Source organism: Mangifera indica, chromosome 2 (genome assembly GCF_011075055.1).
Source record: "Mangifera indica cultivar Alphonso chromosome 2, CATAS_Mindica_2.1, whole genome shotgun sequence".
Lineage (NCBI taxonomy): Eukaryota > Viridiplantae > Streptophyta > Magnoliopsida > Sapindales > Anacardiaceae > Mangifera > Mangifera indica.
In genome coordinates this window covers 20,973,261-20,996,530 of record NC_058138.1, presented here as the reverse complement: position 1 = coordinate 20,996,530, position 23,270 = coordinate 20,973,261, and the positions used below count along the sequence as shown (strand labels likewise).

General features: G+C 34.9%; 6 protein-coding genes across 8 annotated transcripts; 3 read left to right on the top strand and 3 right to left on the bottom strand.

Annotated features, from left to right (window-relative positions):
• Positions 1 to 1,012: 1,012 nt before the first annotated feature.
• Positions 1,013 to 3,801, bottom strand: LOC123208672 (receptor-like protein kinase ANXUR1). The gene has a single exon (XM_044626193.1). It carries the CDS (start codon positions 3,799 to 3,801, stop codon positions 1,249 to 1,251), a length of 2,553 nt encoding a protein of 850 aa, XP_044482128.1. The 3' UTR covers positions 1,013 to 1,248.
• Positions 3,802 to 5,847: 2,046 nt separating this feature from the next.
• Positions 5,848 to 7,406, top strand: LOC123209144. Its single transcript, XM_044626944.1, has 2 exons — positions 5,848 to 6,531; positions 6,992 to 7,406. Exons 1-2 carry the CDS (start codon positions 5,997 to 5,999, stop codon positions 7,084 to 7,086), a joined length of 630 nt encoding a protein of 209 aa, XP_044482879.1. The 5' UTR covers positions 5,848 to 5,996; the 3' UTR covers positions 7,087 to 7,406.
• A 96-nt stretch (positions 7,407 to 7,502) lies between these two features.
• On the top strand, positions 7,503 to 11,544 carry LOC123208671 (ankyrin-1-like). Its single transcript, XM_044626191.1, has 7 exons — positions 7,503 to 7,599; positions 7,717 to 7,881; positions 8,094 to 8,225; positions 9,709 to 9,782; positions 10,506 to 10,631; positions 10,769 to 10,848; positions 11,490 to 11,544. The coding sequence occupies exons 1-7, from the start codon at positions 7,503 to 7,505 to the stop codon at positions 11,542 to 11,544; spliced, it is 729 nt and encodes a 242-aa protein (XP_044482126.1).
• Positions 11,545 to 11,742: 198 nt separating this feature from the next.
• LOC123209145 (PRA1 family protein E) lies at positions 11,743 to 13,297 on the top strand. Its single transcript, XM_044626945.1, has one exon. The coding sequence runs from the start codon at positions 11,923 to 11,925 to the stop codon at positions 12,544 to 12,546; it is 624 nt and encodes a 207-aa protein (XP_044482880.1). The 5' UTR covers positions 11,743 to 11,922; the 3' UTR covers positions 12,547 to 13,297.
• A 1,156-nt stretch (positions 13,298 to 14,453) lies between these two features.
• LOC123209146 (probable prefoldin subunit 4) lies at positions 14,454 to 16,875 on the bottom strand. Its single transcript, XM_044626946.1, has 3 exons — positions 16,728 to 16,875; positions 16,521 to 16,631; positions 14,454 to 14,888 (listed from the first exon to the last, which is right to left on the bottom strand). Exons 1-3 carry the CDS (start codon positions 16,740 to 16,742, stop codon positions 14,628 to 14,630), a joined length of 387 nt encoding a protein of 128 aa, XP_044482881.1. The 5' UTR covers positions 16,743 to 16,875; the 3' UTR covers positions 14,454 to 14,627.
• A 624-nt stretch (positions 16,876 to 17,499) lies between these two features.
• On the bottom strand, positions 17,500 to 22,935 carry LOC123209406 (E3 ubiquitin protein ligase DRIP2-like). 3 transcript variants are annotated; one of them, XM_044627465.1, is made up of 8 exons: positions 22,779 to 22,935; positions 22,535 to 22,675; positions 22,005 to 22,104; positions 19,589 to 19,913; positions 18,981 to 19,486; positions 18,723 to 18,773; positions 18,031 to 18,103; positions 17,500 to 17,862 (listed from the first exon to the last, which is right to left on the bottom strand). In XM_044627465.1, exons 2-8 carry the CDS (start codon positions 22,647 to 22,649, stop codon positions 17,689 to 17,691), a joined length of 1,344 nt encoding a protein of 447 aa, XP_044483400.1. In that variant the 5' UTR covers positions 22,650 to 22,675; positions 22,779 to 22,935; the 3' UTR covers positions 17,500 to 17,688. The 3 variants fall into 3 exon arrangements, with proteins under 3 accessions (XP_044483400.1, XP_044483399.1, XP_044483402.1); XM_044627464.1 differs by having other exon boundaries at positions 22,535 to 22,931; XM_044627467.1 differs by lacking the exon at positions 18,723 to 18,773 and having other exon boundaries at positions 22,535 to 22,932.
• Between the last annotated feature and the right edge of the window lie 335 nt (positions 22,936 to 23,270).

Below are 23,270 nucleotides of genomic sequence, written 5' to 3'. Positions count from 1 at the left end.
AACTGAGTGGCCAATACGCAACTATGACTTAATTGTTGTCAAAATAATCTACAATTTGTTCAATTCAATGTATGAAAATCATTATGGGCAAACTGCCACTAGCCTGCTCATATTCTAAACAAATCTACTGTCAAATTCCTCAAGTCTTTTCTCCAATTATTCACTTGATAAATGGTCCAACTCCACTAAACAACAAGCCTTTATTTTTTCTTATCCTCACCTTTCAATATATTATCTAAAAAGCCTTTCTTCAACTTCTAGTTGATGAGTCTGACATCAGAGTAACTCGAGATTTTTGTTATTATCTCATGTTATGTTATTATAATTACTTGACCAAAGCAATTGAATTGAAAAATAAGAATTCAACAGTAATATCCAACTTTCTGTTACACTAGTTGTTAATGAAACTTAAAGCAGAAGCACCAGGAAACCAGATGGAACCAACTAAAAACATTTACTTCAGGGGTGAATTTCTGTTTGCTATTATGTTGACTTAGATCTCAAATAAAAAAAAATATGGGTTTCTATTGTTAGATTTATATGATTTTGAACTCTCAAATTCATAAAATTTAGTGTTATAGTGGTTCTCTAAAGGTTCAGATCAAGAAACGATCTAGATCTTGTTTTTTTCCAAGGTTCTAATTGCTATCAGGAAATTTTTAGCTGCATAATTTTGGGCTGACCAAACTAGGCTTCTGCAGTAGCTCTTATTAAGGGCTGAAGCACATATAGCATATTGATAACTGAAACCAGCAAGGAAAAAGAAGAATTTGTTGCAGAAAATCTGAAATTAAGTTCTAATATATCCATTGCCATCATAGATTCATACCCATTTGAATTCAGGGAATTGAAAATCTATCAAGAGAATGAAATTGCAAAGAAATGTATATTCTCAAAAATTCGATCATGCTTGACAAAAAAATGTATCCAAGTTCTTTCTAAGCACATACATTGATGGTATATAAATATATTGGACATATAACTTAACAAGCATATTAAGGCAGGTGGGTTGAACTTAATTCTCTTTCTGAACTCACACAACATACACAAGCGTCTATAGATTTATACTAGAAGGAAAAACAAAAATTTAAAAAAAAAAAAAAAGCATCACCCTTTTTGAGAACAGAAAGAATTTTAACTGGTTGAAAATGCAAGAGATCTAGAGTTCCATGGCCTTGATCCTTCATAATCATTCATGTTCATCTCAATGGCAGAAAAGCAATCAGCAGATTAATAATAAAAAGATTATCATCGTCCTGTCGGATTTACTATCTGTGAGAAGATGATACTACTGCCATCAGATCCATCACTATTTTCGTGCTCATTCTCAGTAGGATTGTATCTGGTTATTAGTGCATCTTCAGAACTATAACTTCTACCACTAATTGATATACCATCAGGGTTATCCACTAATTGGAGTGCAAACTCAAGATTCCACAATACATCTCCCATGGAGGGACGCTCATATCCAACGTCAGACAAGCACTTCTCAGCTGTATCGGCGAACTTGTTTAAGCATTCCTGGCTGATTTGCCCCTTTATATGGGGATCAATGATGTCCTCCAGAACCCCTTTTCTTTTACATTGCAGAGCCCAATCAGCCAGACTGACTTGTTCTTTCGGAAGGTTAGGATTAAGAGCAGGCCTTGCACACAATACCTCGAAAAGAACTACTCCGAAAGAGTAGATATCAGATTTTTCTGTCAATTGTTGTCTCCGGAAATATTCAGGATCCAAGTAACCAAAACTGCCCTTTACTACAGTACTAACATGGCCATTTTCCATGTTGGGACCAGTTTTCGACAGGCCGAAATCTGAAACCTTGGCAATCCAATTCTCATCCAGGAGAATATTTGTTGTCTTGACATCCCTGTGAATGATAGTGTATTTTGCTCCTGTGTGGAGGTAGTGAAGACCCCTGGCTGCTCCAATGCAAATATCCAGCCTTTGCTTCCATGAAAGTTTTGGCCTTTTAGTTTTATATAGATGTTCCCTCAGAGTTCCAAGTGCCATGTAGTCATAAACCAAACACATCTCATTATCCTCCTCACAGAATCCAATCAGAGATACCAAATGCTTGTGTCTTAGCTTTGAAAGCATCTCAATTTCAGTGAAAAACTCATTAACTCCTTGTTCTGAAGATGGGTTTGATCTCTTAATAGCCACTTTCATTTTATCGTCAATAACTCCTTTATAGACCTTTCCGAAACCTCCAACACCAATGACATTAGATTCACTAAAATTCTTGGTAGCATGTTTAATCTCTGGGAGCGAGAAGCGGCGGCAAAGACCCTGAGCCATCGCTGAAATGTGACTACTACCATTACTCCTTCCGGAGATTGTTGATTTGCTTGATGTATGACTTTGTCCAATAGGCAGCCAGCTTGAAGTATATGTGTCCTGGCCAGCGACTCTCTTCTTCTTTCGGGAAACAACAATGCACAATGCAGCGATCAGGCCAAATGCAGCAACCCCTCCAACAGCTCCTCCAATCACATTCATGTTAGTTTTATTATCTTCATTCTCAGAAGACTTTGACTTATCTTCAACCATGGGCGGCGGTTCTTCCTTCTTCGGATTAGGACCTGCCAAGTTCTTCCCATTTGCTATCTTGAATATCTCTAATCCATTCAGAATTGCATCATAATATTCAGGCTTTGACACAGGCGATGGTGACATTGCAACTCGCAGCTCTTTATCACCCGGCTTATCATCAACAACTATGGCATAATCTTTATATGTGGGCACATCTTTTTTTTTGGTCCAGGCAATTACATCAGCTGGGTGTGGAGATACCTGGGCAGGCTGATCATTGATGTAAATATTGAACACTCTCTGATTCTCACTATCCATTACGAACTCACAGAAATGTAGCCTCACTAGGTATGTGAAATTACCATCAATTTGAAAAATCCAAGTGAGATTGTAACCCAAATTCACATCAGGATTAGGTCCCATTGATCTTGCAGTTGAGTAAACATCTAAAGGGGCTATATAGGATGGCAAATCTCCGTACTGAATTGTAGTATTTTCAGCCTTAATATTGGCCCCAACTCCAGCTCCCCATATATAAGGCGAATCATCATACCAACTCCTCTTTAGACCATCAGAGTCATCCTTGGGAGGAATATACTGACCTGCAACATTCAATCTGAACATCGTCTGTATATTCGAACTCTGAAACTCCATATTTTTGTCTTTCGATCCAACCAACGGAGCTTTATCAAACAAGCCCGGAATCGGAACCAACTCTATACCGTTAATAAAAGCGAAACTTCCAGGATACTTATCAGAAGGCCTAAGTTTGAGTTCCAGACTACCAGAATTCATTGGAGCCAGAGAATACTCCTTAAAAATGTAAGCTCTTTCAGTGGCTTCAGCAGTGATTGAAGCACTAAAATTATTCAAGAGGGTAATACCATTTGCATCCAAAGAGAAATATGAGTTGGTGACTTTCAGGTCCGGATAAGTTGCAGGATAGAAATAAAATCTAATCCAATAGCGCTGGTTTTCTTTTACTGTTAGTTTATAGGTTCCTTCTTTTGTAAAAACTCTGGCAGTCATATATGGAATTGCAGAAGGTAAAGAAGAATCCTGATTTGTAGCTTTGGTCATTTTAGATTCACTAGAAGTATATTTGGCATCCGACTCCCATTTTCGGCCATCCGAATCCATGCCACCATCGTTTGAGCCGCAGCTCAAAAGAATTGATTCATCAGCACTAATAACAACATCAATGGGACTGACGAAAACAACAATTAAACAAACAAGAGAAGATAGAAAAAGGGTATTGGTGAACATGGCTCATCAAAAAACTGAAAAAACCTGAAGAGAATGGGCACGCTGTTGGCGTACAGGAAAACACAAAACAGGCTTCTTCAGGAAAAAGGAAAAATGAAAAATGAAATCAGTAAGTCTTCCTGTACGCCAGAAAACTATGATTTTTGATACCTGGTTTTCTTTTCTTTCTTCTTCTTCTTCTTCTTCTTCTTCTTTTATTCTATATTTTTTTAGTTTCTATTCTTTATCTGCTCTTACTTGTTTAGCCTAAACCATCAAAAATCAATCCATAGTTGCTCAACCTTGAACAGACTTGCCTGGATTACAGGTAAAAACCAGGCAAGGAAAAGTGAATTTTTTATTTTTCTTCTTGCATATTGCATTATTCTTTGTTTTCTGCTTTGTATTTGGCTTCCATAATTGGGGTTGGTCATAACAGATTGTTAGAAGGAGCTCGTTGGAGATCAATGAAGGAGAGTGAGATTCGTCGTTTTATTGGTTGTAAAAATTTTAAACTATTTTTAGCTTTAGAAATTCACATAAATGAGGATTGGTTTCCATACAGCAAATTCTTCTGGGCTGTCACAGGATTTTCATCAGAGAATTTGCGTTGAAAATAATATCCAAAATTTTGTCTTTTAGATATATCAATGGCACATCATCTGATGTATCAAGATAACATTCCGTTTATCATAACATATCATGATATTAATATATATAGATAAAGTAATATGTTTGCTTTAGTTTTACCCTAATTTGTACTTTAAGATAAAAAAACAAAAAATAATATATAATCAAATCATAATAAAACCTAGAGTAATAACAATATTTGATAATGCCAAAATTTGTACAATAAATAGAGGTATGCAAGATTAAGAAATAATAAATAATAAGGCATTTTCAACATGGTTTGGACTACTATTTTAGAATTAACATCCACAGTTGTTCTATTACTTACTTTAATTGAAATTTGACAAGGAGTTTACTAAAGAGCATCTTACCTTCCTTCTATGTTGCCCTAGGTATATTGGATCACCAGAGATGGTTAAATTTCATCAATATTACATTAGAGTATGCTTTGATCTTAGTGCATACCTAAGATAAAAACATAAAGATCATCATCCCTTTGACATAGAACATAATGACATTGTGATCATTCTCTTGTATCTATTACTCATAAGGATGAGATGCACTTCAATGATTGTTGAAGATCAAGTTTACCAAATTAATGAGATTATGGTGTAGGGTTAATGTTGTTAAATTCTACTCCCTCTGCTGTTTTAGGCAAAGAGCTTTTCATCTGTATTTGAGTTGATTTATAGATAAGTGATGTAACTAATCACTAATTGTTATATATTCTTTCTATATAATGATTAGTCACAATTTTAAATATTTTTGTTCTAAGTTTGACTAAAAATAATTTTCACCATACAATTAACACTTGAATTAGAAGTGAAAATATTACCAAGAGAAGTGATATTAGTTAATGAATGAAAGCTTGATTTCGGTTAATACACATTTTTTTTAAAATAATTTAAAGAAAAAAAATCATTTTTAAATAAAGGTAACTTTGTTTATATAACTAAAAATCTCATTTAAACTGGATGATTACATTTTATCTTAATATATCATTAGAAAAATTTAAATTCATATTCTCTTATATATGAAGTTTTACCTATTAATGTTCAAACTATTCTTGCGGAACAAAGGTAATTTTGTTCTCTTTGAACTGATGCTCTTTCCTTATTTCATTCATCACTGTCCTCTGACTCTATCGAAGGCTAATTTGAAAAACTACGTGCAGCCATGCATAGTAAAAGTCTTCCCAAAAATAGGCAGGCGCAAGAACAACAACAGTAAAAGAAATCGGTTAGAAAAGAAGGGTGAAGCATGAAAGAACCCTTGAATCTCTCGTTAAACCTCTGTAAATAACCATCTTTCTAATTCCGCTGGGGTCGTGTGGTTGCACCCAATTAAAGTAAATAACTTTAGCATTATATACATATATAAAGATATAACTTTACCTCTTTCAACGATTATTCACACCTCCACCGGCGCTCTCAGGCTCCAAAAAGATCAATTTGTTCCGCGGGCCGCATCAATAACCAGCTAGTGTTGTTGTTGCGGCTGCCGGCTTTAAGAAAAATCTTACGTAAAAGTTTCAATTTCTTTGTGTATATATTATTATTGCGTTGTTTTTTGTATTGTGAATAGAGATGGATAACATTAATCAGAAGGATATTAATCGTGCAAGTGTGACGTCGTCGTCTACGTGTTGTTCATCTTCGTTAGAAGCGCCGACGGTAGTGCAGGAGTCGAGGGAGGTAGATGAGTTGCAGCGGATGCCGTTGGCTCCGACGTTGTGGAAGAACAAGAAGATGTTGTCGAAGCAGCTGTCCATGCGTGAAACGCCGCGTGACATTGCATGGGAGAGGCGGCGGCGCCAGATTTTGCGGCAAGAGCGGCGAAAATCGCATGACGCTAATGATCCGGACCAGTACTTGACCGATGAAGACTTGAATGAATTGAAAGGATGCATCGAGCTTGGTTTTGGATTCAACGAAGAAGAGGGTCAGCAATTAACCCCCACATTGCCGGCTTTGGACCTTTATTTCGCTGTCAACCGTCAGCTTTCTATCAGCCCAGTCTCAACCCCGCGGAGCGCCCAACATTCCACCTCCTCATTCGGCGGTAGTTCATCCTCATTCGGTAGTCCAAGGAGCGACTCGGATTGGAAAATTTGTAGCCCAGGTAAAAAACTTTAACATCTCATGTAATATTTATCCAATATAAACTGAATTTATTCGCTAAAGTTGTATAGTAATATCTGAAACGTCATCATACAGTTTGAATTTGTAAAATCGTTAATATTATTTGGATTTAAATGACTCGTTTGCTATCTTAAAACCTCTATGAACATCAGTTTTTAATAGTAAAAAATATATTGTCTGGTTTAGGAATAGCATATCCTTGAGGTAATATATATAAAGTTAATAAATCTGAAAATTTATATTAATATTGTTTATCCAAATCATAAACTTTTTAAATATATTGAGTTTTTTTTATTAATTACTTCATTTATTTAAAAATTGTTACTAAAATTATAATTAATGTTAATCCATATCGATAAATTTTCAAACATCTCTAACTCATCAACAGCTTACTGGTTGAAATTTGTATATGTTAATGGTGAAGTTTTGGGTTGTTGCAGGGGACAATCCTCAGCAGGTGAAGACGAAGTTGAGACATTGGGCACAAGCAGTGGCATGTTCTGTGATGCAATCCTCCCAAAGTGACATTCCATGAATGGTTTTGTACAGAGAATAAAGAATAAGAACGAGAGAAGAAAACACAGAAGGAGGAGGCCGCGGGATCTCTTTGATCATGATGGAGGCCTGGGAATTAATTTACTTTTTGTTTAAAGTCTCTTGTTTGAGACCTGAAAATATGTAAAATTTCAGTGTTAGTGTTGAGGTGGGAATTAAGTAAAGCAATCTGCAATTGATTGTAGCCATTTTGATCTCTTTCCTTATTAATCAAGGATTGAGGTAAATGTTATGTAAAAACATTACTGTTAAATGTAGTTTGTAAAAATTAATTTATACAATCATGTTGATCTTTTCTCAGATACCACTTTCCTTACAAGTACATTACATCATTCCTTCGTCATAAAACCAACATATCATAAGAAGAAGAGAACAAACCCGTAAAAAAGGAGTTTGATGATCGACACTGGTGTTTATCTTTTGAATGTAGTGAGGCAAAGTGTTCAGCTTTTTTTAAATGCTGCTCGAACTAGGAATCTTGCTCTTCTCAAGAGTTAAGTAAGATATATTCACTTGGTGAATTGGGCACTTGACCATATAATTTTTTTTTATGGATGCAGTTAGATTTTTTACTGAAAAAATGTTGTGGGTTTACATTTTGTTCTGAAAGGGATTGCACAGCGACTCGATGATGAGGGGAAAGGGTTGGCTACAACTGTGGCTGATATAAAAGATGCCAACCAACTACATTTTGTGGCTAGAGAGGGCAAGAATGATGTGTGCAAGTATCTATTGGAGGAATTGAAGCATGATGTTAATACACGAGATGAAGATGGTACATATTAATGTTTTGTTGTCAATAGTTATGATTTTCTTCATGTTGTTTCTTCTTTGTGCATGAACCCTTTAGAATTTTCTTTTACAATTGGGAAATTTAGTGCATTTAGGTTGGGAGGATTTAATTTCAATAATGAATGTTATGAATAAAGAAGGCATATAGTCTCTGATCAAAGTCTTTCAATTATGATTTAACACTTTCATATGCAGGTGAGACTCCTATTCTTCATGCTGCCCGTCAAGGACATACTGAAACTGTCAAATATCTTTTCGAGCATGGTGCCAATCCTTCAATACCCAGTAACTTAGGGGCCATGACTTTGCGTCATTCTGCTGGAATAGGTAAGCTTTTCTTTTGCTGAGATTGTGTGGGTGGGTGTTTTCGAAATCATAAAAGTAAAGAATATATATATTTAAAATGTTTTACATGGAAAGGATCCAATATAGTTCTCTGACTTCTTAGGAAGGTACAAATCTTATGGAAATGAAGGCAAATGTTGGTCAAATCAATATCACATCTTCTCTCTTTTCAAATACAAATTTTTGTTTAGGAAAGGTTTAAACAAGGCTGGTTGTAGATCTAAGTGGTCTTATAATTTCTTTTTCTATTCGAAGTTTGTTTGTCTTAGTTGATTTTTTATATCATTGAAACGGAAAAAAAATACAGATTTTCGTTGTTGAATTTTAAAGCAACAAAAGTTGCTTATTAGGTTAAATGTTAATGATAGACCTGCTGGCCACATTTATTGGTTGTTCTGTCTTCTATGTGTGGATTATAGCCAAGCTCTGTAAAGGCAAAAATCATATGTATATATCATGTGGCAAGACAAAAGAATTCAATGTTGTTAACTTCGTGGGTTTATCCTGGAAGCTTTTCTAACTTGCCATGTTGGAGATCTTTGTAGTTCTCTTGTACAACCTAAGAAGCACGGAAATGCACATGCGTTTCCGTGGATCCAAAACGTTTTGGTTTTCGAAACGACCCAAAACTGGTATAAAACGTTTTGGTAATTTTAAATAAAAGAGAAACGCGTTTCTTTAATATAAACAGTTTCTTATGCATAAAAAGATTTTTAAAGTGTATCATAAAAAGATTCTGAAAGTGAATAATAAAAACAGTTTCCTATGCGTTAGATTATCTTCTCTTCTTTGTTGTCAATCTCTTGGGCATCTTCTTCTTCTCCGAACAGTGGATGGAAGAAAGAAAACTCGATGAAAAAAAGTATGTGTTTTTCTTGCCTTTTATGATACAAATTATTTTATATGGATTCTAATCTAATACATCTCTACTCCCAAAATTAATTTCTTTTTATAAAATAAATATTAATTTATTATATATACTCTATTTCCAAGACTATAATTCTCTATCAATGCATGCGTCTTTCAGGTGTGTCAGTTTTCTAAAATTTTTATTTTATTATAAAATATATGTTAAATTATTATATTAATTTATTTACATTTTGATAAAAATATATTGATTTATATACATGTTTATTTTCCATTTTAAAAGATGAATATATAAATATTGATTTAATTTATATGTACATGTTTCAAGAACTTGAATTTGTAATTTATTTTTGGTATGAAATTATTTTTTTATATGTTATTTTAAATTGGTTAGAAAAAATCAATTGTTGTATTTTTTATAAAAATTTCATATTTATAAAAAAAAAAACCCTATATTTTTTATATTTACATGTTTCCCCACATTTCCGTTTTCAACTTTTTTTTAAAAATGCATTTCCATGTTTCCATTTCCGTGCTACCTAGGGTACATGATTACATGGTAGACAATAAGTTGTGTATAATGTTTCTAAGCTTGCAGCATGTGGTAGTTTAGAACAAATGAAAGGACTATCTGTTGCGCTGCTCTACAAGATGGTTGATCAATCTCTGTTCGTACGGTGATCCTTGTGCACGTTAATTTGGAATAAGCACATCTTAACAATGATATGTGAAGTTTTGTTTGGGGTAATAACTTAATCTCATGCTGTTGTAAGATAAATAATCAATTCTTTGCTGTGTTTGAGTAGGATTATAGATTATAGTTAAATTCAAATGAACAGAGATAACTTGAAATTAAATAGGGTTAGAACATGTTTGTTTGAGGCGTTTGGCTCCACTTTCTTTTGTGTGAACCTTAATAATGCTTGCTCCAATCTCCTTCCAGAGCTCAAAATGGGATTCAGTCTTGAACTTGCGTGGGGTTTGCTTCATTTCCCCTTACGTCTTGCGATGGAATGATCAAATACCCATTTCCTACTTAAACTTTTGTGCATATTGTATCCATGGAATTCTGCATGAGGTTGGAGTGACTAAAAGATTCAAGTTAGAGGCTTTTTCCAGTAAATTTGGAAGTCAAGAGGCTAGAGGTCTTGTCCATATGTAATGAACTTGGCTTTTGCTGTTATGTAGTATTTGGTAATTGGCCTTAGGAGGAAGGTGAACGAGGCTTTAAATGGGAAAACATTTTGAAGGCGAGGCTGCATCTTAATGGAAGTATTGGCCTTGGAAAATTCACAAATACATTTTAAATGGGGTTTCTGCTTTGCAATGCTTCATGGAGATAATTAGAGAGCTATTCGAATTTTGATCAAGCACTTGTTTGACGATGTTTTACAGGCTATGGATCCGGATCCTACTGATGCTACATTGCCCTCCAAAAGAAGTCTTTGTTGGCTTCTTCTTTTACATGCTGAGAAGGCGTTAGCTGATGCAAAAACATGCAGAGCATTAAGACCAGACTGGGCAAATGCTTTCTATCGGGAGGGAGCAGCATTGCAGTTATTGGAGCCATGCTTTCAACTTTTCTTCAATATTTAGCCATCCTTTTCACTAAATCAACGTTATTTTTTCTGAACATTTTCTTATTGTTCTTCTCCCAGAAATATGATGAAGCGGCCAATGCTTTTTATGAGGGTGTGACACTTGCCCCTGAGAATGGGGAGCTTATTGAGGCTTTTAGGTTTGTGAACACACATTTTCTTATTTGTTTTTTTAAAATTTTTTTTCAATATGCTGGTTGATTTGCTGCATAAGTTTCATCTCTTTCTAGTTGCTCTAGAGTTATCTTGGCAATCAAATTCTCTAAATTTATGCTGCATATAGGCAAAATTTTATTATGTTTTCATACTAGGGGCAGAGTTTATACAAAATATTAACCTTATTTTACTGTTCCATACAATAACTTGAGTTATTCGACCTCCCGTTGCTGCAGGGAAGCTGTCGAAGAGGGAAAGAAGTTTCATGGTACGGATAAGAAGTAACAACTTCTCCAAAGCAGAGAGACAAGGGACCAAATTACCCTGTATGTTAAGATTGTGCTGTAGTTCTCCCTATGAGCTCACCGTTGGTTTTGATGCCATAACATTGGAAATGAATCAGTCAGCAGGGGTGTTCATAGCAAGCCACAAACCATGTTGAAGAGGACATACGAATAGTATACGTCCAAAAGTTTTGTCAGCATCGCTTGTGATTTTGATAGATTTCCATGACCCACATATTTTTGCTCTCTTATTCTTTTCCCAAATACTAAAATCTTGAAAGAAAGTTGGATACAAAGTTGCATAGTTGTTGGGAAAGCTGGGTTTGCATTTGTCAATGCAGCTACCCAGGCAAGGCAAGGCAAGGCAAGGCAAGGCATGGCAAGGCATTGCCGTGAACTTTCCCAAAAAGATGTATTTATTTTGTTAAAGATATATGCCATTGGTGAGCCTTCCAAACCTCATCTTCATTATAATTTTCAGTCGTTACTGATTTTTCTCGTTTATTTCTCAAGTCATTTGGGTTCTGTGATTGAGGATATGAGCTAAAAGCCTTCAAAGTTAGAATGATGTTTATAATAATAATCATGTTATTATAATAATTAAGTGTGATTAGCTGTTCCTATGAGTAAAATAACAAAACTTTTCTCTTATTTTAGCTTTAAACAGTTGTAAAATGGGCACACGGTTTTCAGTTCCCTACAACTTTTTTCAAAATAAAAGCACTTTCTGAAGAAAGAGATTCAGCCCCGCCCCCTAAATCTTTGGATCTAACCATGTCTCTAAAACCCCCCGATGGTTACGGCACCACAACAGCCGCCGCCGGCGCTGGTGCTACCTCCACCTCCACCTCTACCGCACCCACAACCGGACTCTCCTTCTTCTCTCGCACGGAGTCCCTTGCCTCCTCGCGCCGCCCATGGAGCGAACTCTTCAATCTGTCGAGTTTCTCGCGACCCTTAAGCTACAACGACGCGATGTCCCGTATAAGGCGGAACGTCAACAACTTTCGCGTGAACTACGCAATGGTGATGCTCTTCATTCTCTTCGTTAGCTTGCTTTGGCACCCGGTGTCGATGATCGTTTTCATAATCGTGTTTGTTGCGTGGTTGTTCTTTTACTTCGCGCGTGACGATCCAGTTGTGGTTTTTAATCAAGTGTTAGATGATAGGCTTGTTTTGTGCGGTTTGGGTTTGGTGACGATTCTTGCTTTGGTATTTACTCACGTGGGGCTTAACGTGTTGGTGGCTTTGATTGTTGGGGTTGTGGTGGTAGGTGTTCATGCGTGCTTTAGGAGTACGAGTGATTTGTTTTTGGATGAAGAGAGTGCGGTTGAAGGTGGATTGGTTTCGGTTGTGGGAAGCCAGCCGGTTAGGTTGACTGGTTATACACGAATTTGATGGGGTTTTGCGTGTATTTGTGTTTGATTTGAAGGGGGCGAGGAGGTTTCTGGTTTTCTTTTGTTTTTGTTTTTTTTTTTTTTAATGCAGAAATTCCTGAATGTCATTAGTGAATCGAGTTCAAAATTGGGTTCCTTTGGAGTTACAGATATCGCAGGTCTGCTTACTTGATTAGTTTTTGAAGGATTGGTGGTTTTGGCCTGTACCTAATTGTTTCAATTGATGATAACGGAAATTTTGTTGGTGCTTGTGAGTTCTTGTTACTGTATTATTGGTTTAAATAGGTGAAGTTGGAGGGTCGACTTTGATTTGTTTCGACTTTTGTTTCTGATTCGGATTAATTGGGATGTTTGAAATGGTAATTGACACGCTTGAGGCTATAGGAAGTTCAATCATTTATTTAGGAAGCTTGTGTTTTATGTTGTTTGGATCCATGATGCTGATTTTGGTTGCACTGCTTCAGCATTGTCTTAAACTTCTGGAGATGAAATCAATCTTGTGCTGTGAGGTGACAGAAATGCATTTGTGCAGATCATCTGAGTTCTCGATGTATTTTGGCATCAAGAAGGTCATGTATGTTATCTTGCAGTCACTAACTTGGAAATTTTATTTGTTTTAGCCATGCAGGTCCCATCGCTAATTTGCCACTCTATGTTGTAATTTGAATTTGAAAGCATTATATGTTTCTTTTATATTTGAAGGGACCAACCAATTACAGAAGTCTATCAGATTCAGTTCCTCGCTTAATTTATGTTTGGCATTTATGAAGTTGAATATGTGATTAGTTGATGCAATGATTTTCATGCTATTGTCATTTGCTTACTTACTGTGTCAGTTCAGATAAACTTGAGTTTATCATTGACTATAGTGGTAGTTCAGTATCAATGAAAATTACTTTGGCTTTTATTTAGATCATAATTAGCCAAACCATGTTTATTAAAGAATGTGGTGACTTGATGATGATTAGCCTAGGAACATGGTTTCTAACAAATGTCTAAACTCAATTCATTGCTGCATATGGCAATGAGGTGTTCTTCTATTATTGCACCCTAGTGTATTACTTTAAAAACTTCACATTGTATAAATTTTTGTTAATGCAGTAATAGATGGCCCTGATTGAGACCTGTGATGATTATTGGATTATTGTGTGCTCATATATTTATTTTGTTTGTTTTAAACTGTGGGGTGAGGAAGGCTTAAATCTCAGCTGCAAGGTTACTCAGAAGCCACAACACGCTAGCTATCTTTGCCACCATTCCTTCAATGTTATGTGCTTATTTGAGAAACCCAGAAGCATAAAGGCAAACTTCTGCTATCTGAGTTGCTTGAGTGAGATAGTCCTAAAGAATAATATGGCCTTAGCTTTACATTTGGCCTGGATTCCCCATTTCCTTTCTAACCATTGATCCGTCGCAGTTACTATCTCTTTTTCTCATTTCATCTGATATTGGTATCTAGTTTATTTAACCTCTGAAATTTGAGAATTTTTTCTCCTAGCTTTTCGGGCAAGGTAAATTTAAGCTTCAGTGCAACTTATTATTAGTGAATTATTACCATTAGAGGGACTGCCTCGTGTCTTGCTGTGCTTCTGTGTCTGTCAGCAATCATCTGGATGTTGATCTGAAGGCTGGTGTCTGGTTTATGTTAAGTAATGGTGTATAATTGGTAGAAGGTTCAAGTGCTCATCTGGGTAACAAGCGTTATATCAATTACCATTTTTCAGGAAAATAAAACTTGCAATCCAGTTTTCAGCAATATGAGTTCAACAATGTGGTAGCTTGAAGACATTCTAAATATTTGTTCTATAAAAATATTCATTCTGAAAATATGCTCGCATATATCATGCGTAATGAAGTTTGCAGGGCATCAAAATTACAGGGATATAAACCACTATCAAAAGAAATCAATTCAAGATAAAACACTGGACTAGGATTCATACATCAATGGACTGTCAAAATGTCTACAAATATTATGTCCATACAAACTACTGAAGTATGTCAGTTTCTTGACGAAAGGTAAATCATATAAAGACCAAAGCAAAGAGGCAACTGGATTACGGGCAAATAGCAATTCATATCCTATTAATCCTCCTCTAGGTTAATGGAGTCCTTGAATTTCCCGTATAGAATCTTCTTCAACTCAGCCATTTGGGCAAGTACAGATTCCTTCTCTTCCTCAAGTTTTTCCAAGTTCTTACTAGTCACTTCTTTCATCTCTTCTATCCTGGTCTCCACTTCTTCCTTAGGTACATGGGCAAAGACTTCTCCAATTTGGAACCGAACAATCTCTTCATCTGTCAGAATCAATTCATTGCCTGCATCCTCCAGGTTCTCATTTGTTTCCTATAGCAAAAACACTGGTAAGTCAGAAAGTAATCTAACAAGAAACTGATAAGCATCAAACAAATGTTGCCAAAAGAAATACTGAATATGATAAAAACAGTCAAAAGGAATGCAAAATATGTTACTTTCAAGTCTAGCTGAGAAAGATGTCCTGTAAAGCTACTTTGAGAAATTGCAGAAATTTCTAAAATGGAGGCAATATGCAAACTCCTGCATATGCTATATCAGAAGTTGATACGTACAAGCCATATTGGGAGTCTAGACAATTACTAAGGCTCACATGGGAGAAAGACAATGGAAATGATGATTTCCTCCCTCAGAAAACTATGCAAGAGGTTTCGGCTGGTGGAATTTCTTCCCCAATAATTCTATTTATCAGAATAAACTCATTTAGACAACACAAACCATACACCTAAAAGTAACCAGCTATAAACTCGATAGCACCCAACCACATACTTTAGGCATATACAAAAGAACCACTGATACCCATACATGGGCTGCACTCATAACCACCATCTTTAACAGGGCTAGCTTCTAGCATTATAAAATGCAACAGCATCTTTAAATAAATAACTTGAATTACATCAACAAGATATAGATATGATCTTAGGGCTACATGTCCATACACATAATTATGCATGAATCAACTCAAGAAAACTGTTTGGCTATCTGTGAAAGTTTCTCCAATACACCTTTTTTACCACATATCATCTCTACCTTCCATATCACATCACTAAGACCTTCAAGCTGATTAACTATCCTTCACATAGCTCAATTTGCTAATATCCCAGAAATGTATATAAACAACGCCATGTAATATACAGTGAAAGGTAAAGATATCAATTATCAAGTCCAGGTTGCAATGATTGCGCTAGAATTTTTTTATGCCTACATTAACACCAAACCACTTTTGCCTCTTAAATTCCTACAAATACATAGAGAAAGCATAAAGAACCACAATTACTTGATTTTGTTCACAAGTAAAGAGATATTTAACATGGCATTGCCATGCCCTTTACCGCAGCATTATACTTAGCCCACGTAATTTTGTAGTTTGCACGTCATCATGGAATGAGAAAAGAGAAAACTGTGATCTCTTTCTTCCATTATCTTTCAGAATTCCATCTAAACCTAATAGGAACAAATCTTGGGCCAATTGAATCACTGAGCTCCTAAAATATTATCCAAAAATTTCAACCAAACTCGAGTAAAATTTTAAAATTAGTGAATCAAGATCATTATCGACAGATAGCTTCCATCCACCAAACTTCTCAATCGAGATTATTTTTAAGTAAACAGTCAAACTCAGTTTCATTATTACCAACTCATTGATTTTCACACTGAAAAACTTTCTCCACATAAACCTTATACACTAAACTTCCAAACACACAAGTAAATAATATATATATGTACACACACACACACAAAGAATACCTAAAATGAAATCAAAACAAGTTGTGGCTTTTTCTCTTTTTTGAACGCATGCCTAACAATTATAACTTAGACTGGAACTGGGATTCACCATTTTAAAGCTCACTAATAGGACACAACAAAAACTACATCTTTACGATCCAAAGCCACGATTTGAAGTAGAAGTGAACTAAACCAAGAAGAAATTAGAAGAGACTAAACCTTGGCGATCTTGATTTCGTCTTCAAGCTCATGAAATCTGTTGTTTAATCTTCCGAATTTGTTGATGTTCTGTTGATCTTCCCATGTCACTTCCGTGTCAGATTTTCCACCCTTTGAAAAAATAGATTTAAAACTGTTAGATTCCCTGACAAAAGAAATTGAAGAAAATCCATAATAATGAACAGAACAGAAGGGTTTTTTTATTACCTGTTCTTGTTGCATATTTGATTCAAGCAGGAGCGAAAGTGAAGCTTCAGTGCTGTGCTGTGCCGTGAGCAGAGAAACACAGCGACTAGTTTGTGCATAATTTTATTGTAAGGAGCCGCTTAGGGAGGGGGATTTATGGGAATATGACCACTTTTGGGGGTTGCCTAAAATTCAATTATTATTCAGGATCTCTTGGTATTTTGACTCACTGATAAAGTTTTTTTTTTTTTTAAACAAAAATATGCCTAATTACTTTGAAATATATAATTAATTAAATTAAGATTTTTAAAAACATTATAGAAAATTTTAAACTGCAAATATGGTGAATGTTTTTTTCGTATAAATAAAAAAATCGAATATCAAAATATTAATCTCATGAAAATATCAATTCAAATCAATCCACAGTTAAATTGAATAATTGATAAATTATATAAAAATAATATTATATTTTTTATTTAATTTAACGATTAATATTTAATTTAAAGTAATTTTTTTATTTTCATTTTTTCGCATAAACCAAAACAGAGTTTTTCTTAAAATGTATAAAAACAAAGTTTTAATTGGACTATCTTGATTAAACTAATCGATTCAATCGAGTTTTAAAATCTTACAAGAAAGTCATATGATGGGTTTAATTTATCATTTAATTTTACAATTAAATTTTCAAACAGTAAATTTATAATGACATTATTTATTTGATCAAAACGTGGTTTTTAAAAGCAAAATGGGAACTAGAACACAAACAGAAAGTTCACCCTTTATGAACAAGATGTAAAGAAAGAAACTCAACAAATCTCGTGAGTGTAACGTGCAAATATTAAGCATGGGACAAGCCCAAATGAGTAGCAAACTGCAAACCCCATATTATTCTACATGGCTGTGAATCTGAGATGATTCTACAATTGAATAAAAATAACATAAATATGTAACTTTTACAGTAAAGAAAATTTGCAGTAGAGTTTCAGGAGACTAGGACTTTTCTGCAGTATGATAACACCATTACGAAGTCCTTTGCTGATGAGCCCACAGATGCCGGTACCTTCTTCGCTGTTGATGTTGTCCGAAACCACAGGTCTACTAAGTTATGAAGCTGCAATGTTGGAAGCACCGGCTCACCCCTGCATAATATCTCCACCTGCAAAATGATTATATTGACTATAAGAAAGAATGTTGCTTATTTTATTAACATCAAGTGTAGTGCATGACATCCAAAGTTTTTGGAACTTATAGGGCTAAGTGTTTTTGCAGAATAGCTCAATCTAATCATTTTCAGCTCTGAGGCAAGGTTAGAAGATGGACGCACCTCAGCTTCACTGCCAAGATCGAGTTTCTTCACAAGGTACTTCTGAATAAATGAGACGGGCATTTTACCATCCCTATGACCAAAACATAAGAAAGCTAGTGAGAATGAGATACTCTGATATGTGCTTATAGAAAATTGCAGTCATGACCAACTTCAAGTCTTGAAATGTTTGAGCCAAAAAAGGACAACGAATAATCACAAAAATTTTCCGAAACTGTGGCAGAAATTAAGCCACCATTTAATGACTCAGTAAACATTTTTTTTATTATCACTTAGAAACAACATGAATGAAATAAACATGCATGCAAAAACTTGAAAAAACAAGTGATGAGGAAAGGACCTGATTCATGAAAAAAGAATAAGAAGGAAAAAATGCCAAATTCAATGAAAAACTTTTTATTAATGCTAACCTGAATCCATCACATAGTATTGATATGGTAAGTTTCATATAAGAGTAGCAATTTGTGTTAACCTCTCTTTGGTTTTAACTTTGGCCCTTTGCTTAACTCTAATGCACCTTACAATAAGCATCATAATAGTACTAGCAATAACAATCTCACAGTTTAATATCAGCTGATAGGCATTCACAAGTGTTAAAACAGAATAAAAAATGTTGACTTAAACCACAAGTTCAACAGGAGCAAAGCAAATAGCAAACCCTCTAGGCAGGCAATGGAACTGAATAAACTCACTTTATCCTCAAGTAGCATGCTGAGATCTGTGGCAAGCAAGCATCATCTTTCCTAAAGTCATTTGCCATAAAAATTAGAGAGTTGCACTTGAGCAATTGCAGAATCAAGCTCTACAAATAATAAATTCCATATGCACATGAACTTTAACTCAAGTGCTAAAGATGTAGAACAGGTTGTGTGTTCATTATTTCAGACCCTAAAAAGCATATAAACAAAATTTAATAGGTGTCTATATCAAGGTTCTAAGTAGCATCTTACTGATCTTCCAAGGCAACTAATGAGAACCAGACTGGACTATTCCTTCTTTTATGCTTAGCTCCTGAAGCATCAACCATGACTTCTGCAGCAGCACACAACTCATTAGATTCAGGTTCCCTCTTCTTAGCTGCTGCATGCAACCTTCTACGCTTTATGGGTCCTGAAAGTAAAATTTTTCCATTCTTGTCATCATGGAATTTTGTATTCTGTCCATGCTCCTTCAGTTTGGATCTAGACAAGCATACTTCACGGCCAGGAGCATTTGGCAAACCTACTTTAAAATTGGTTTCAGGCCTAAATAGTTCAGAATCAGGGTCATTATGCAGATCTGATTTGACAAGAGAAAGCCCCTGTGAACTTGACTTGGAAGACTTGGTTCTGTTCGCAGCTTCTACAAGACAGTTTAAAGGTGTCCAGAGATCAGTTTTCCCTTCCATCATTTTAACATCATTCTCAGTATCTTCATAAGCCCTTTGCTCATTATAAGGCTCAGCCTTGCAAGAATCCTGCATTAGTTTAAGGATGTATAACTGCTAATATAATGAATGTAAAAAGTCAGAGTTGATGTTAATTTTTAAACACATAAAGAAACAGTCCGCCTCCTTTACCTGCCTTTTATTTTGAGTAATTTTAACAAAAGAATCAGGTGAGCTTGAGCTTATTGGACGATCTTCAGCAGAATCTTCCTTCTTGTCTTCAATAACAAAACCACATCCTCGTAAAGCTGAAGCCTTTCTTGTACTTCCTTTTGTCCTCTTTCCAGTCAGACCAGTCTGCAGAGGCACTTTGGGAGTGCTGACCACCAATGATGATAGTGACCTCTCCTTCCTTTTGGCTGGAAGAGAAATAGAAGGCATAACTTCAGGAGCTTGAACCTTTCTTCTTCTATACGGGAATATTTTAGCTCTTACATCTTCGAGATTGTGGTCTGCCCTGCAGGAATTTCATAGACACTCAAATAAAATAGGCAAACTGAAGTAGTTAACTACGAAGCTAAATGTTCTCTCAAAGTATGCTAAAAGAGAGCCCACAAAACAATAGTTTTATCAAATTATGGAGGCATAAGTCAACACAATTAAGCAGTTTGCTCCTTTAAACTGCTTTGGTTGCCTGCAGTAACATGTGCATGGTTTCTGCCAAGGGGCTGAAGCCAGACTATGTTTCTAATATTAAAATCCCAAACTACTCCAATTCATAACAAAATATAAAAGTTAGATTTTCGCTATCACTCAACAAAGTACTCACATCTTGAGTTCTACAAAAGCTTAATAACTTTTCATAAAGTTCATGAGATTTTAGACATTCCCTAGGGTTTAAACTCAAGAGATAGGGACAAATTCAGATAATTTATATTTAAAATTGCCCAATCAAAAAATTTTGTGTAATGCTAATGAAGTCTCATTTTGTGCTAAGGCATGGCTTCATTTTTGGCCAACAAGGGACACTACACTTCAGAAACAAAGAATACTAACAAAATATGAAGAGTAGCTTAATATTACTTTCCCAGCTATAAATTTGATGATTAGAAAATTCTAGTTAAGCAAGCTTGGAACTGGATAAGGTCTGGCCTAAACGATGATAAGGTCTGAAATGATATGAAGAAAAAACAATAAAAAGGCAATTACAAAGCTTCTGACAATGAAAGTCTTGTTCCAACGACATAAATATATGTATTGCATACTAACATGAAGATCAAGACATGGTCAATAAAGGCTTGATTTGTCCAAAACAGCCATGCCCAAACAACAGGTAAAAAATAACAAAATATATATATTCATGACTTTGCAAAGGATGCAACTCTAGAAAAATTTAATAATTATGAGTTGACTCTTTGTTAAGCTCTATTGAGTTGTATAATTAGTAGCATGTTAAAATGGTTGCTGAGTACCAGAACAGAGAAATATTATAAATAAGCAAATTGAAGGAAGGATCAAAATATGAGTTTATTAAAGGACTATGAGAAAGATCCCAAAAGCATGCTTCTTTTAATGAAAATTCTACTGTAAAAATTGAATATCAATCAATGGGATAGACATATTATTCACACACACACACACAAAAAAAAAAAAATTAGGTTCCAGAAATTGAAGTTGAGGAACACTATAGAGTTACATGGCTACAGCCATCTGAAGATTTAAAAAGCAAAGGAAGATCCTGTTAATCTCCATGAAATGAAAAGAAGAATTCCAGAGCTTCCAAAGATATAGGTTGAAAATGCAGCAAGTATGTACAATAGAAAACACTGTACAAGCTACAAGCTTCAAACAGGGTAGAGAATTGAGGTAGCCAAAATTAGTGCAAAAAAACTATGAAAATGAAGTTCAGTTGATGTAATCAGGGAACCTATGCATGGGGATGATAAAGAGAATGTAGAACAGCAAAAGAAGAAGCAAGATTATCAAGTAAAAAATAAAAAGGATGAAAAAACAGAAAAGATAATGTAAGAACTAGGGGTGAAAATGTAAGTAAATTGTGATGATAAAAGTGTGAAAAAACAAAAATATGACCATAAGAACAGTCTAAGCAAGCATGACTAGAGAAAAAGAAAAGCAGAAAAAAGAATTCCAGAAGAGAGACAAGGTTAAACTCTACAGTGTTTGATGCATCGGTCACTTAACTCACTAGCAAAACCTAGTTTAATTTTACTAAAATCTAAAATAACGAAAATTAGAGTTGCAGTTTGTCTAAAACAGTCTGCAGCTAAAAACTCTCCAACATTATTAATAGAACGTTATTTCTTCTTGGCAAATAGACAACTAATATGATTAATAATGCAGGATTCAAGACATAAGTTAAAAATTTTCTTAAGTGAGGCAATAAGCTCTAAATCAGGATTTATTAATGGCTTATACACAATAAATTGACCCTAAAATTTTAATGACTTCCTCCACAATGGAACCTTAGAACCAACAGCTCAATGAATCAACCCACAAATTTGTCATGCAGTACATGAAAAAATATACCAATTTGACTTTATAGCCACAAAATTCATGACAAAGAGTAAGAGCAACCTTAGAAACCAACCTTAGCTTCTCCACAGGAAGACAGCCCAGATCGATATGGCATACAGGACAATACCCCACATCATCATCCGCGAGCTTCACATATATGCACTTCTTGCAGACTGGTTTCATTTTCAAATTCAATGTATCAGCAACAACTTCAGGAGCTAAAAACTGTTATAAACATGTGAGTCACTACAAACAATGCTATCTATTTTCTTTAATATTGCAGCTAGATACAGTAATCATAGCATGATCTAGAAAGATAGCTCAATAAACGTAATAAATCACTCGCCAACCTGAAGTTTTGAAGCCTAAACTAACACCACAATTGGTCTTTATTAACCATGTATGGTAAAAAAATCAAGTGTAATATACAATACCAGCGGGTAAGAAGCCATATAATCCCACCAGTCTCCATGATCAACCAAAAAAAAAAGATTTTGAACATCAGAAATCAACAAATTTGCAAAATAAGCAATTCCCCCGATAAAATAATATCAAGAACATGCATAAACTACAAAGAACGAAACCATAACAGCAAAAACTTACAGGTGTGAAGACACTTAGAGATTGTAGTGGCTTCATCAAACAACTTGTTACAAAGAGGGCATGTCATGCATGCTTCAAGTATCTCTCTCTTAACTTTCACCACCGCCCCCGCCATCTCTGTCGCTTATAAATTTACCTGGACTGGAAAGGATGAATCTTTATGAACAAATCATCCAATCATGAGGAATTACGACAAAAGACGACGGATCTAGAGATGGGCCATAAATATAAGAGAGAAACCTACGTGGGTTTTGTTGGATTTTTAGACACCGAAAGAAACTGAGGAGAAAAAAAAGGAGCTTGTAGTTTTGTAGGAGCCAGCGTGTTTCAGTTCAGAGCGTGTCGAGTAAAACACACTTTATTTCGGCTTTGCTTCCGTCTGAACACAACCGAATTGAGCCGATTGAATTTGAGATTTTTTTTTTTTTAAATTAATTAACTCCTTTACGGTTATGGATAAACTTTGGATTTTGGCACGTGATTGTGAATATCTGAACCTATTTACATGTAATAATTTTCTTTTCTTGTTTTTTTTCCCTTTCGGCCAAATGGTGATTTTTCACCCAAGGTTTGATGTAAAGTTAATGTTTTATTTATTAATTATTAAAAATTTAAATTTTTATTTATAAATTATTAAAATTAACAAAAATATTTAACTTCAAAAATAAATTATCATTTAACTAGTAATATATTAAAAATAATAAAATATTTTTTACTTTCTTTTTAGGTTTAAAAA